General features: G+C 36.9%; 2 protein-coding genes across 2 annotated transcripts; one reads left to right on the forward strand and one right to left on the reverse strand.

Annotated features, from left to right (window-relative positions):
- The first annotated feature begins 1983 nt into the window (after positions 1–1983).
- On the forward strand, positions 1984–6479 carry LOC113703014 (B-type cell cycle switch protein ccs52A-like). The gene is made up of 10 exons (XM_027224222.2): positions 1984–2636; positions 2867–2989; positions 3084–3188; positions 4142–4321; positions 4434–4496; positions 4601–4795; positions 5128–5229; positions 5324–5386; positions 5515–5583; positions 6024–6479. Exons 1-10 carry the CDS (start codon positions 2136–2138, stop codon positions 6075–6077), a joined length of 1455 nt encoding a protein of 484 aa, XP_027080023.1. The 5' UTR covers positions 1984–2135; the 3' UTR covers positions 6078–6479.
- A 3444-nt stretch (positions 6480–9923) lies between these two features.
- On the reverse strand, positions 9924–12119 carry LOC113703289 (protein STAY-GREEN 1, chloroplastic-like). The gene is made up of 4 exons (XM_027224601.2): positions 11540–12119; positions 11236–11409; positions 10621–10788; positions 9924–10533 (listed from the first exon to the last, which is right to left on the reverse strand). Exons 1-4 carry the CDS (start codon positions 11672–11674, stop codon positions 10186–10188), a joined length of 825 nt encoding a protein of 274 aa, XP_027080402.1. The 5' UTR covers positions 11675–12119; the 3' UTR covers positions 9924–10185.
- Positions 12120–13288: the final 1169 nt, after the last annotated feature.

The raw sequence follows: 13288 nt of genomic DNA on the forward strand, positions 1-13288 counted from the left end.
GTTTTTTTTTTTTTTTAGTTTATTGCTTTGAACGTATCCGTATGAAGAATTATACTGATGTACATAAGGACTTTTCCTTGTGTACAAACTCTTCTTTTTTTCCGATGACTGAGAAACTCAGACTTTTTCGTTACTAAAGTTGACCTGCGAGAAACCTTCAAAAGCCGGCAACTTTTGAAGGCTCCCGCAGACCTTAACAAACTCTTCTTGCTTATGTTAATAATATACTTCGATTCTTGCTCAAAAAGAAAAAAAAAAGTATTCATATGACGTACGAAATAAGACAGTTCTGTCTTTAGGAAATGTTATAATTGTTGTTGACATTTCTTGCAATCAATTTAATACTTTACCCAAGAGCAAGAATAGAGGTAGCTTTGGTTGTACTCAGCAAAGCATTGCCTGGTCCACCCCAAAAAAAAAAAAAAAAGAGGTAGACGAATCAGGGCCTCAATAATTGTCAATGACTACTGTAATGTGCAACGCAAACATTAGCAAAAATAAATATAGATACTGAAATAATAAATATAGACATTAACACAATTCTTGAACCCGAGTTTTAACAAGCGAGAAAACGGAGACTTGAGAAGTCTGAAATCCACAAGGCCCAGAATCAAGAATTCGAAGACTTCATGAAAAATCAGCAAAAGACACAGGATAAATCTCTAAGCCCAATAAGAAACCAAGAGCCATGCGTACGTGTATATATATGCCACTAGTCCGTAACAGTATTTATATTGTTAGCGTATATAAAATTACTCACATAATAATAATAAAGTTGTTAGAATCTCTAATTTCTCAATTCTTCGTGAAATATGTCAAATTTATGTCTGGCCTTGAGAATAATTGAGCTTGCAGTGAACAGCATCTTGATAAAATACCTTCACCTTCTGATGAAGTTAGGATTCTCCATAACAGGTTTCAACTTTCAAAGTTGACCAGAAAATTATGAATATCAAGAAGAATTAGGAAATATGCTACATCTACGACTAACATTTGCATCATTAGGGTTTCAGGGTTGGCCTTATTTGTCCCATTTGACATCTGTTCCATGGCTGGAATGCTTGAACCTTGTGTTGTTTTTGAGGCCTCAAAACGCTCAAGTCCTGACATGAACATACAAGTTCTTTACAAATACGTGCCAAATATGATGACTGTATGAAGCACATATGTCGAAAATTTACAGCTCTTTATTATTTATTATTATTTAATTAAAATGGGAATACAGACCACCGCTCTCAAACTGCTGGAACAAACAAACGAGAAATGTTTCTATTTTTCCTCTTAACGATTTAATGATTCAAAATAGTAAAAAGCAAGACAATCTACCACAAATTTCATGCTCTCCCCTGTCTCATCCATAATTGAACTTCCTGTTTCGTCTTATTTTTGTCCCTAGCAACCTATAAGAAAGAATCTACGATTAAATAAAATGCAAAAAAGAATTAGTAGCTTTTCTGGCCAACAAGCTTCTCTCTATAAATTGAACAAGGTAAAGGAATGGGATCATACTCCAGTCATTTTATAGATTTAGAGTTAGAGATATTACCAACTATTGATTTTTTTTTTTTTAATCAGTGACACAGTTTTCATGTCACTTGTTATCAATAATTTTTATGTTTTACATCACCTGTTGTCAATAATTCTTATTGTTTTTTAAATTAATAGGAGGATTCAAACACACAATCAACAGAGTGGACGACGGAAAGTTAGATTGAGTTATAAAATAATCCCTTTTAATAATTTTAAAATAACAGCGAAATTCAAACACATAATCCCGAAAGGATCAACAAAACATTAGATTAATTAATAAAATGAAAAGAAGAAAGTTTTTTATTCAATACCTTCCATTTATTATAAAAAAAAACACACACACACACACACACACTGACCTTAATAGTTCCCGGGATCCACCAGTAATACCAGAAACTAGAACTTCACTAATCCGGTCAATTTTCCCGCAAAATTCCCCCTTCTGTTACTAATTTTCCCGGGAAATTTTAACTCCGTCGAGAAAATCAAGCCCCTTCACCCCCATAGCATTCCCCACCTACTCCATCAAAACAGTACCCACAACCCTCTTCAGCTTCCCCTGCTCCCCCACAGTCTAGGGCTCTTCCCGCTCTTCCACCACCACCATGGACGGCACAACACCACCGTCCACCTCCACTTCTGACATTACCACCTCCACCACTCCTCCTCCTCCTCCTAAGACCCCATTAAAAAACCACCTCATCCCAAACCTCAATTCCTACCACCCCTCCCCCTCGCGGACCATCTACAGTGACCGCTTCATTCCCAGTCGATCTTCTTCCAATTTCGCCCTCTTCAACCTCTCTCCGTCCTCGCATTCCTCCACCTCCGATGACTCTACCAATGCCTACACTGCCCTCCTCCGCACGGCCCTTTTCGGCCCTGACTCAGCTGGAGTCGTGCCCCCTGTCACGCCGGATAAATTATCTGGGATAAATGGAAAGAATTTGCAGATTAATCCTCCTAATTGTAATATTTTCAAGTTTAAGACTGAGACCCGGAAGTCTTTGCATTCTTTGTCCCCTTTCGGGTTTGATGATCAGCTCCCCGGTGTCTCCCATAGCCCTGTTAAGACTCCAAGAAAAGTCCCTAGGTCTCCTTACAAGGTAGTCTTTTGGATTACTTCTGTTTGCGATTGCTTGATTTGGGTTTCTTGAATTTGTTGCTTTTATCTGTTTTTGATGCCATATTTTGGGTTTGTATGTTGATTAAATATAGGGATTGCGTTAAATTGTTAGAATTTTTGGTTTCCTTAGTTCAGGGACAAGATGTTGTTTTGCTGCTTTTTGTGATGTGGGATGCTTGAAATTGAAGTTGTGTGGTTGTTTTTGGATAGGTTCTCGATGCACCAGCATTGCAAGATGATTTTTATCTGAATCTTGTGGACTGGTCCTCGCATAATGTATTGGCTGTGGGATTAGGGAACTGTGTTTATTTGTGGCATGCTTCTAGTAGCAAGGTGAGTCTTTGATATACGAATTCTCGGGGTTGGACTTTGACACGTGATTTATGAAATGCTGCTATTAAACTTGTTGTGGTGTTTCTTTGTGCAGGTAGTGAAGTTGTGTGATTTGGGAATAGATGATAGTGTGTGTTCAGTTGGCTGGGCACAGCGTGGTACACATCTTGCTGTTGGAACTAGCAATGGGAAGCTCCAGGTAATCCAGAATTGCTATATGTTGTTACTAGTGATACACATCTATTGAAGAATTCTTGTTGGAAGGGACTGAGCTTAAGCATGCTTCGATGTTCTCTCTAATTGTAGGATGCCTCTTCATTATGAGCATCAGAATTCGACTTGGTTTTCATTTTCCCATTAACCTTGAATTGGACTACAAATTTGGATTAGTTTTTAGCGTTCCTGACTGTAAGTACTTGTCAATGCATTATGAGGTGGGAGAAAAGGATAGGCACATGAATGTATGAAACTGAGTGAAAATTGCATTCTTAAGTCCATTAATTAAAACTCGTGTTTGCAATCCTTTCTATGCGATTACTTTGAATTGCTAATGAAGCTATAATTTAGCGTATGGCATGGGTTCATCTATTTACTACACCAAGGATCATGATGTACTTAAGGAAACTATGATTCCCCTTTAGACTCTATCTAACACCATAGAACCACACAGACCAAGTTTCAAGTTCTATTTTGTGATTATTTCTTAAGTTTGCCTTGATAAGGATTCTCAATTCCTTCTAGTTAGAAATCGCAAGAATGCTAGTACATATAATGCAATAGCTCGCTGGAAAATGTGCATAGACAATTATTTGAACTCATCATCATAGAGCATGCCCTGAGGTGAGAGCCCAAATTGAGCGGCAAATAGCATTGTATGAATTTCTTGTTCTCAGCTTTAGTTGCTCTAGAAGTTCTTTTTTTAAGAAATCAATCTTTCTTTAGCTTTGCATCTTTTAACTGGTTTTGGTTCTGCTTCTCAATTTGAAATGTCTTGGTGAGATGCAAAATTCTGTCTTGGGTTGCTTTAGCTTTGTCAATTGAGTTAAATTTTATCTTTAAGCTGCATTTTTTACAATATGAGAGTGATAAAAATGTCACATTTTTTTAGTGTCTTGCTTCTAACTGACAAATCTTTGGCATTGCTGCATGTAGATTTGGGATGCCTCTCGTTGCAAGAGAGTAAGAACAATGGAGGGACATCGTTTGAGAGTTGGTGCATTAGCCTGGAGTACGTCTTTGTTGTCTTCAGGAAGCCGTGACAAAAGCATTCTTCAACGTGATATACGAGCTCAAGAAGACTTTGTTAGTAAGCTAAGTGGACACAAGTCAGAGGTCAGGCTTCCCCTCCTCATTTGGATCAACCTATGAACATCATTTATTAATCTTGTTCCTCTTACCAGTGCTCAACATTCTGTAACCTGAATATCAACCATTTTATGTCTAGGTTTGTGGACTGAAGTGGTCTTATGACAACCGAGAATTGGCATCAGGTGGAAATGATAATAGAGTATGTAGTCTCCTATTATGCTTGCAATATAGTGGCATCTCTTATACTTTTCCTTTAAGCTCTATACTTTTTAACTCATGAAAATTTCCTTTTGCAAAATGCAGCTTTTTGTTTGGAACCAGCACTCAACACAACCCGTATTGAAATACTGTGAGCACACTGCTGCTGTTAAAGCAATTGCTTGGTCCCCACATATGCATGGACTTCTTGCTTCTGGTGGTGGGACAGCTGACCGTTGCATACGGTTCTGGAACACCACCACTAACTCACATCTCAGCTGTATGGACACAGGCAGTCAGGTATTCATGATTCTTTTTGGATTGGTTCATTATTAAGATTTAAGGTGTGCGCTACTTTCTCATGCATCTGGAATTCACAAGAGATGTTTTTTGGGCTTAAAAAAAAAAGTATGTCGTGGCATGACATCATGAAAGGATTACTTATAGAAATCACTTCATATTCTTGCTTATTGTAATAAGTCAAAACTTTGTATTCTGATGATGTTGATACTGGAAACATGGTACAATCAAGGCTATACATAATTGCCATCCTGTGCTTGCAGATAATTTAGACCTCTCATTTGTCCTCTTAATAACTACTTGTGGCATTCAATTTTTGTTGATCTTGGCAGGTGTGCAATCTTGTGTGGTCTAAGAATGTCAATGAACTTGTCAGCACTCATGGGTACTCTCAAAACCAAATAATAGTGTGGAGATATCCTACAATGTCAAAGGTACTGTACTCTAACCATGACTTATTATCTACTACTTCTGTGTAATTTTTTTTTTCTGCTGTTGATATTTTGTAACCTCATGTCAATTTTACAGTTGGCTACCCTCACGGGGCACACTTACAGAGTTCTTTATCTTGCCATCTCACCAGACGGACAGGTACAGCTGTAAACTGCCGTCTATTTTCCTTTTAACTTTATTTTGACAATAATTAAGTGCAACGCCATGATTTTTAAGTTTCATACTGGCTGACATTTCAATTGCTTATTATTTGTTTGTTATTGTAGACAATTGTTACTGGAGCAGGAGATGAAACACTTAGATTCTGGAATGTGTTCCCTTCACCAAAATCTAAGGTGAGCAATCTAGGCATGAATAGAATCGCTTTCCTGTGTACTCTATGCTGTATGAGATATTTGAGTTGCAAAAAACAAACGGTGACAATAATTGGTACTGGTCTAGCTGAACCTTGTTGTTTAATAAAAATAAGCTGATCCTGTAATCTGCATGATAAATTGAGCTGGTTGGAGCTTTTCCTGGCACTGTGCTAGACTGCAGCACAAAATGCAGTTGGTTTTCCTTAAACTAATTTGCCATTTTTGATAACTCGGGGTTTTAAAATGAAGTTGCTATGGATGCTTATCAGCACCTCATCAGATGAATGAGGACTAATGCCCACCCCATCCCCCAACCCATACATAAACAAGAAGACCCCCAAAATCGCAGACTGAGAAGTACCTTGTTTTGTAACGTGCTGGTGAAGGTTGTAACGTTCTCATGCTTCTTGTCTGTGCAGAACACGGAGAGTGAAATTGGAGCATCATCTTTGGGAAGAACTCAGATTCGGTGACTCTAGCAAGTTTTTCAGGTGTCACACTCTTTGATAATTATTTGTTGTCATGTTGGTGCAAACAAGCAGAGGTTTTCGTCTGTTTGCCATTAAGTGAAGGAAGCTGGAAAAGTTGTATAAAATTACCTCTTGGAGCCTAGCTTTTCAGCAGCAAACAAGCACCAGTGCCCAGATATAGTAGAGGCCTAGATTCTGGCAAAGTGACAACTTGATTTATTAGTTTTTTTAATACCAATTGTACAGTGAGAGATGTTATTTAATGCTCAATAGCACTCTCCCTCGCCTTGTGTATGATAGAGAGAGCTTATTATGTACGGGAAATTAACTGTAGCATGGAACTCAATGCTGACATTGTAAATAATTCACAAGTTATTCAATACTCAAGACTGCTCAAATTAGCCACCTCCGTGTGTGTTATCCTCCTTTTCCTCTTGGAAAGAAGACAAGCACTTTTAGTTTGGTAACCATTGGAAAATTCTGTTCCTGTTCGGGTCTAATTTTGCTGTGTCTGGAATTATCATATGCAATGCCATTTTCATGAAATATCAGCAGTTCAGAGAAACTGCACCTAATTCTAATAGCAAAAGTTGAAATTTCGACTGCTTGATAGGGCCTTCAAGATCCAGCAGCAAGGGATTTTTAGGCCTCGACACTTGTATATTCCAAGCATGATTTGACGGCCCAATGACAATTTGCCAGATATCACGTACCATTAGGGATGGCAATGGGGGCGGGTGACCCCGCGGGGGGCTAATGGGAAGGGGGTTGGGGCGGGGGGAATTTTTTCCCCCCCGCTTAGAAACGGGGCGGGGGGCGGGGGGCGGGGGAGTGTACCCCCGCCCCATTCCCTGCCCCACCACCCGCTTTAAAATATATATATATAATATATGTATATAATTATATATATAATATACAATTTAATTAATTACAAACTTATGATAATGATATTATTAGTTATATATATTATATAATGTCTATTAGTATATATAATATAATTGATATTATTAATTATACTAATAATTATATATACAAATTATTAATTGGTTATACTAAATTTACTAATACATTTATACTAAATCTCTAATTACACTTAATACAATAACATTTTTTTTTCTTAAAAAAAGCACAAGCACAATAATGAATTAGTGATTGCATTTGTGCCAAAAATGAAAACTTGACTACTTTAGTTATATTTATTTCATCATTGGATTGTATTCAAATAATTTTTGTTTGATTGTTTTTATAAGTTTCAATTGTAAAATTACAATGAATAATAATTTGATGATGTATTGATATTTTAGTACTTGATTATTTGCTAAAATTTAACCATAATAAAATTATATAATAAATTTTTATTAACCCCGCGGAGGAAGCAAGGCGGGGCGGGGGGAGCGAGGGACGGGGGATGGGGCCGGGGCAAGGGAAGTTTGTAGGTAGCGGGGCGGGGAATGGGGGAGAGGTCCCCCGCCCCAACCCCGCCCTGTTGCCATCCCTACGTACCATTGTTGAGTCTAATTGTTTTGCCACATGAAAATTGAGCGAAATTTCTTTGAAGTCACAAGGTACCTTTTGGGCGGCGTCCATTGAAGTTTGGAGTTTCGAATGTCATTTTCCACTTGTTTGACAAAATTTGCAATGGCGTACCCCTAAAATCTGCCTTCGTTCTTCAATCGCTGATATCTAACAATCCTGCATGAATTATGACGATTGACAAGCAGCAATAACATACACGGATCTCTACCGCGTTCAAAGGGATAGAGGACGGCAGCAGCACTAGTCCTAGCGCCATCTCTGCCTCGTTCGTGTTTGTTTTTCTTTTAGGTGTTTTTGCTCATTGGCATTACGGGTGTAAACGAGTCTAATCAAATCGAGTATCCTAGGATTCAAGTTTATTTGATTATTTTATCGTACTTGAAATTCCGCTCAAGTTTGATTTATTTATCTATGGAGCTGAATTCAAACGAACTTTTACCGAGCATAATTTAAGTAAAGTTCCAGCGATTTGGATTTTTAACTCATAAATTTCAATTTTATTCTAACAAGTCAAAGTTGAACAGAACTTAAATATTTATTGAATACAAAATATTATTCAAACTTAGTTTGATTAATTGGTGAATTAAGTTTATACTGAGTTGAATTCGATTCAAGTATCTGGTTCTTACTTGTGAATTGTGATACAGATTTTCAAATGAATACCGAACAAGTGCAACCCAAATTCCTAATTTTCAAGGAGACGACTGCGATAGAGTCCCGAATCTCAGCTGTCCATAGATCTGTGCACTTCCTTTCCTCTGCGGTTGACACTTGGCAGAGGGACCGAATCTAATGGCGACACCATCCCAATTTAGCACACCACGCTCGTCTAAACTCTAAAGCGGTCGGCGGCAGCATTTAGGTCTACCTCACAATTTAGCCAACTTATTTGGCAGGAAAAACGTGCTGTTCGGAAGAGATCTTAAATATATTGGCTCCACATGTATTGTGAGATTAGAGGTCAAGAGTTCAAATCTTATTTCCATCAATGTGCCATTACATGTGATTTCTTTTAGATTTATAAGGATACGTGGTGCATCCGTATGATTCGATAGTAGTCTAATCATCGTCGGTTCTCTCGATTTAACTGAACCACCTCCTTAAAGTAGATTAGAGTAGGAGGACGAGTCGGAGTAGACTATGATAGATATGCTGTTACGAACAAAAAAAAAAAGAGTTCCTAAATAAAATTCAATTGGAGATAACATGATTTACTTTTACAAAGCAGACATTCTTGAAAATATTGAAATACTTGTGGACGTACAAGCCCCCTCCACTTCAAGCATTATTCTTTCTTCTTTTTTTTTTTAGTTTAACGGCACATCTAGCCTAGTCTAACCTACTCCTACTCCTAAGGGGAGGGGAAACCTACTCTATGGGGTGGCCCACTTCAAGCAGCATTCAGATAACATGTTTTGCATTCCAATTCTTTTAGAACCTAACACTTGCATCATTGGCGATGAAATGACTTTACCATCCTTACAACTTAAGATATTTTACACATATTCATGGAGAGAAACAATCAAAACATTTGCTAACTAAATTAACCATATTTTGTAATTTAAAGAACAACTAATTGCTATATAAAAAGGGAACTAATGCACATTTTCTATTAATGTACTTGACAGATAAAAGGAATCATATATGATGTACCTTATAAATAAAATGATTCAAACATAAAAAATAATTGAGTCATTTACAAAATAAATTAATCATAATTTGATTATGTTAGAAAAATTAATTTAGCTTTAGAAAAGGGCTCCAATACTAGGCTAGCTTCTTTTTTTTTTTTTTAATGTACTTGAAGATTAAAACAAATTGGACGTGAGGAGACTTCGGTTCGTTGTTTCTTCTTCTTATCACCACGATGATAACAATAGTCTTAAGGTAAGAAAAAACTTTGTTTTGTTAAATTTCGAAAGTTGTTACTTTTTGGTTACAAATGATGAATTTTTTTTGTTAATCATGTGTAATTACTACTCGATAAATGAAATAATAAGTCAGATCGAATGATTAAATTAACTAATATTATAGGTAAGAGGCACTCTTTAGAATCAAATGATGTTCTCACACCTAAATTCATTTTTTTTATTATTGCTTCTATTTTTTTTGGGAATGGGATAAATAGTTACAAGGATATAGTTTTTAAAGGAAGTTAGTGATAGTTTCAAAAATTTCGAACAATGGCAGTGAAACTATTAGAAACCCTAGTGGAGGTTTCTGAAATTATCCCTGTAAGTTATTCAAGAAGCATAATTGACTTCAAACATCAGTTCCCCTTCATTTTTACTTGAAAAATAACAACATCGCTCCTTTTATTCATAACAAATATTGGAACTACTTTCATTCATAACAAATATTGGAACTATGTACCAAAGTTTTCAAGCATCACATTCCCCAAAGGCCCAAAATAAAGAAAAAATTGGTAAGCTATATGTTCTAGTATCTAGCTGCACTATTAGGGGGGCACGGGCGTCTGCTTCTGTGTACTATTTACATTTTCAACAAATCACCTGCATAATCAATCATCCGTGGAGTAGTCACTTGGAGATTAAACCCATAAAAATAGGGTATCTCAGCTTTGCTGCTGCTGCAAGCTCTTGCCTTGGGGCTTCGTTCCATCATTCTCCTTAGAGCCAGAGGAGAAAGATTGTGACCAAGGAATCAGGCTCATGGGTGGAAAGCAGCATGAGCAGGCCTCTTGGCATGGTTTTGGCATATCCCAGCAATTGCTGGCCGGGATTTCCTTGTTCTCCATCTGGATCCCGCTAGAAGGAGAAGCAGCAGCCTGAAGTGGACCCCAGCATTCTACCTTGTTGAATTCTGGAATGTTTGAGTGAAAATATACCCAAACCAAAGCTTCCTGTAATTCTGGATAGTTATTCAGCAACCCTCCGTCAGCATAGACGAAAGCCTTCAACACCTGATCAGATTTCACCCCAGTTAATGAATAGCTTTTTTGGGGGTATGGTAATGGAATGATCATTTTATTCTTTTTGGGCTTAATTACCACAGGGAGTTCTTTGCAGAAGATCCAGTATCTGAGCCTAGCACACAAGTCTAATAGGAAATGACCACCACTTATGTGACAGTGAACATGAAGAGACATCTTTCCTTTCACTTTCTTCCATTCTGCAACCACTTCATCTCTCTGTAATTTGCTGTACCACCCCTGTATCTGCAACACAAAAATCCCATGTTCTCTTTTGCTGTAAATATCTATTGAAAGAATTCATCAACCCAGGATGGTTAGTGTGACAACATAGCCAGCTTCCTATTCCCTCAGCAATTAGCAGTAAAATCTGAGAAAATTAGGACTAATCAAGATAGTTAAGAGGGTTCTAAAGATAAACAGAATTTCGATGTTCGCTATGCCTCCGTTGTTCCCACCCTTTTTTGTTTACAAAAAATAATAATAATAATAACAACTCCCCAAAAAAGAACTATAAAAACAATAACAAGAAAATGTTTTAACCCTTAAACTGCTGTTAATTTGCAGTTTTAGGTTCAAAAATAGATAATATCAAATAAAATCAAGTGCGGAGTTCACATGGGTTCCCCTGTTGTACTCTGTTCTTGACCGCTTCACCGCTAGTGTGGTGTTAAACCAGAAGATAAGGATTACCTGAGAGTTATTTATGGTTTGAGAGATAGCCAGAGTGAGCTTTGAGGTTACATCACTATGTGTAAACGTATAGGCTCTAGGTAGCTGTCCTGGATGCTTCTCCTCATCAACTCCTAAGAAAACAACCTGCAACTTGGATGCTTCAAAAATAGCAGGTCCAAATAACCTGGCAACCTGAACCAAAACTCACCATAATTAAAATACATAATAATAATAAAAAAAAAAACACAAAGAGAGCCCCTTTTTGATCCTTGTTTATAAAGTTAAGAATTTTAATTCAGAACGTGATAATGGTAAGACTTACAGGGTTCAAGGATTGGCTTTTCTTGGATTTTCTTCTTGTTGTTGGGTACACAAGAACAGAGCTTCGGTGTTCTCTGTAGAGTGAAGAAGGCCTTAGCTCTTTTGGAAGCAGAGGACTGGTACTCAAAGTGCCCATATCTCCTAGTTCTGTTGAGCCTGGACTCCCTTCTCTGAATTAAATCTCCAATATTTCAGGACACCCTCCCAAACAATATATCAAATATCTCATGTACATCAGATTATTAGTTATAGGTGGCGAGAATCTTTTTTAGGGAATTTTGGGGCAGTTTGGTTTGTTTGCTTTGCTTCGATGCTTCACCTTTTGCAGCTTGAAAGCTTTGGATATCAACTTTTCTTCGAAGCAAGCAGGCGAGCGTATCTTTCAAGGCATGTGAAAGTGTTTTGAGTATGTGTTATTACGTGTATCAGAAGAGTTTTAGCGGTAGAAAAATGGACACAGTTGTGGAAAATGACGAAGACGCTGAGAATAGCGTATAAGCATGAAGAATATAATACTACAAAGTGAAGCAAAGGTTGCTTGAGGGCATGAAACTTCTTCCTTCTTGTTGCATGGCATCTTTGTTTTTCTTACACCTTTTTTGTAGTTTAGTTGGGTTTCAGTTGTAGTTTGACTTTGCTTTTTTCGCACTAACGACACTTTGTTCATTTTGACTAGAATCTACTCTAGAATTAATGGTTGAATAGAGTATTGCTTTTGTTTGGATAGGATAATTATTGAAGTATTTTTTGTGATGTGATGTATGTGAGATAAAAAAATAATTAAAAATATAAAAAGTGAATTCAAAAATGTATTTATGATGTAAGTAAAATATTATTTGAAAAAATTTGCTACCCGAACATTCGTAACATTTTTCTGATTTTGACTAATAACGGACAGTTAATAATTGTCTATGGATCAGTTAATGAATTAGCGAATGGAAACCACTTTTAACAACCACTTGAGCGGAAAATGAACTCAGAATGTGGATTTTGCTGTCTCTAATTAGTTTCACCATCTGGGAAATGAGTGGACACTTTTTTTTTTTTTTTTAACTTTAGTACCCAAAACCCACTTTAATTCTAGCAATTTGCGGCCGTCGCGATGAACGTTTGGGATACTTTTTCTTTTTCCTTTTTTTTCCCCCCTTTGAACTTTGTCTCTCTATGTGTCGGTATAGCCCCGCGTTTTGTTTTTATGCAATTTCCGGCTGCAATTTGTCCTTCATACAAAGTAGTATGCTGCCAAAACTACACTATTCTGCGGTTTGAGGAAATGCTCTTGCATTGAATTATCCACTACACGTTAATATACAACTCCAGGAAATGACACAGAGGACAAATCATGAGTAAAAGTTTGGTGCTCTTTTTCAGCCCATTTGGATTGCTATTTTCTGTCATTTTTTGTGAAAAAAAAAATACACTGTAACGATTTCATATATATATAATAAAAAGTAAATTTTTATTTTAGAAAAAAAAACAATTCAAACATTAGTAATAAGGGGTAGAGATGGGTTGGGTGGTAGGGAGTGTAAACAAGAGATCGTGACCTCAAATCCTCTCGCTTACGGAAAAAAAAAAAAAACATTAGCAGTGAAATCTAGAAAACATAGAAAATTAACGTTAATTAATTCATGATAGATTGTATAAGCATGGTGCGTGATCACATGATTATTGTTGATACATTTTTACACTAGTTCACATGCACAACTTTTCTTTAGCCTTTAGTAGCCCAACAACAACTGCCAGAATC

The sequence above is a fragment of the Coffea arabica genome, chromosome 8e (genome assembly GCF_036785885.1).
Source record: "Coffea arabica cultivar ET-39 chromosome 8e, Coffea Arabica ET-39 HiFi, whole genome shotgun sequence".
In the NCBI taxonomy this organism is placed as follows: domain Eukaryota; kingdom Viridiplantae; phylum Streptophyta; class Magnoliopsida; order Gentianales; family Rubiaceae; genus Coffea; species Coffea arabica.